General features: G+C 37.0%; 1 protein-coding gene across 1 annotated transcript in view; it reads left to right on the forward strand.

Annotated features, from left to right (window-relative positions):
- Positions 1-775, forward strand: part of LOC131892448 (uncharacterized) — a 4,615-nt gene extending 3,840 nt beyond the window's left edge. The window contains exon 3 of the mRNA XM_059242331.1: positions 376-775. Coding sequence (XP_059098314.1) covers positions 376-657 — 282 coding nt within the window. The 3' untranslated portion in view covers positions 658-775. The remainder of the gene's footprint in view (positions 1-375) is intronic.
- Positions 776-1,044: the final 269 nt, after the last annotated feature.

The raw sequence follows: 1,044 nt of genomic DNA on the forward strand, positions 1-1,044 counted from the left end.
ACTAGAATATATCACCTTATTGAAGAAGAACAAAGGGAATCAGTTTGGCCAAGATCGAGAGGTTGCAAGGCCTCTTGAGACACCCAAGGCTTGATAATCACAAGAGTAAGGGTTCACTAACGTTCGATTTCGATGGCATGTACAATGTCAAGAGGTCTGGCAAATGTGTGTATCACTTTTGCAGGGATTCTGAAATGTCTTTTGAATCAATATAGATCCGTGAGAAGAAAGTTTCCTGAACCATCATAGAACCCTAAATGTAAATCAAATTCTTGGCTGATGGGGAAAGAAAGTTATTAGTGACCAAATTAATCACAAATAACAAAACGCATGTACTCGGTAATAAAGTTTGCTGATTTTGATTTGTTCTTTTAGTTTGACGACGAAGAGTTGAAGTTTCATCACAACGGAAAAGAAATTGAGGAGAAGGCTAAGAAAGTTCGAGAAATCATGGCCTCCAAGACAATCCCAAAAGAAGTGAAGAAGAAACTTCATCAAGACCTAGAAAACATTTCAATGGGCCAAATAACTTTCCAAGGGATGAACAATCCACCTTCCTTCCCGGGACTTGACCGAAAAAGGAGTCATTCTCTCCAAAACAGATCATTTTTCCCTGTTAAGAAAAGCTCTGTGGATTATAATTACCAAGCGTCCTAAATTTTTGGCTTTCATCTTGAGTTTTTGTTATTTTCCGTACTTTCTCTTAAACTCCTTGTTTTGAAGAAATTATCCTATGGACTATCTATTACTTTGTTAATATCTTACTCTAGCAAGTTGAAAAAATATACGTTGTCATTTCTTTCTTTTTTCAAGATCAGAGTGACAAAAGGCTACAAAAAAATGCACTACCCCAAGAACAAGCCATGGCAATCGGTGTTGGCATCAAGTTCATTCAAATCTAATAATAGTGGTTGATTTGAACAAGAAAAATCATACTTTCTGACAAAGCTGAAATAGTTAATACAAGACAATACAAGAATTAGCGGGCACGTTGATACGTCCTCATAATGCCTTCCTGAGGAAGATGGAAGAGGCGTAGTCTCT

Source organism: Tigriopus californicus, chromosome 12, assembly GCF_007210705.1.
Source record: "Tigriopus californicus strain San Diego chromosome 12, Tcal_SD_v2.1, whole genome shotgun sequence".
Taxonomy (NCBI): domain Eukaryota; kingdom Metazoa; phylum Arthropoda; class Copepoda; order Harpacticoida; family Harpacticidae; genus Tigriopus; species Tigriopus californicus.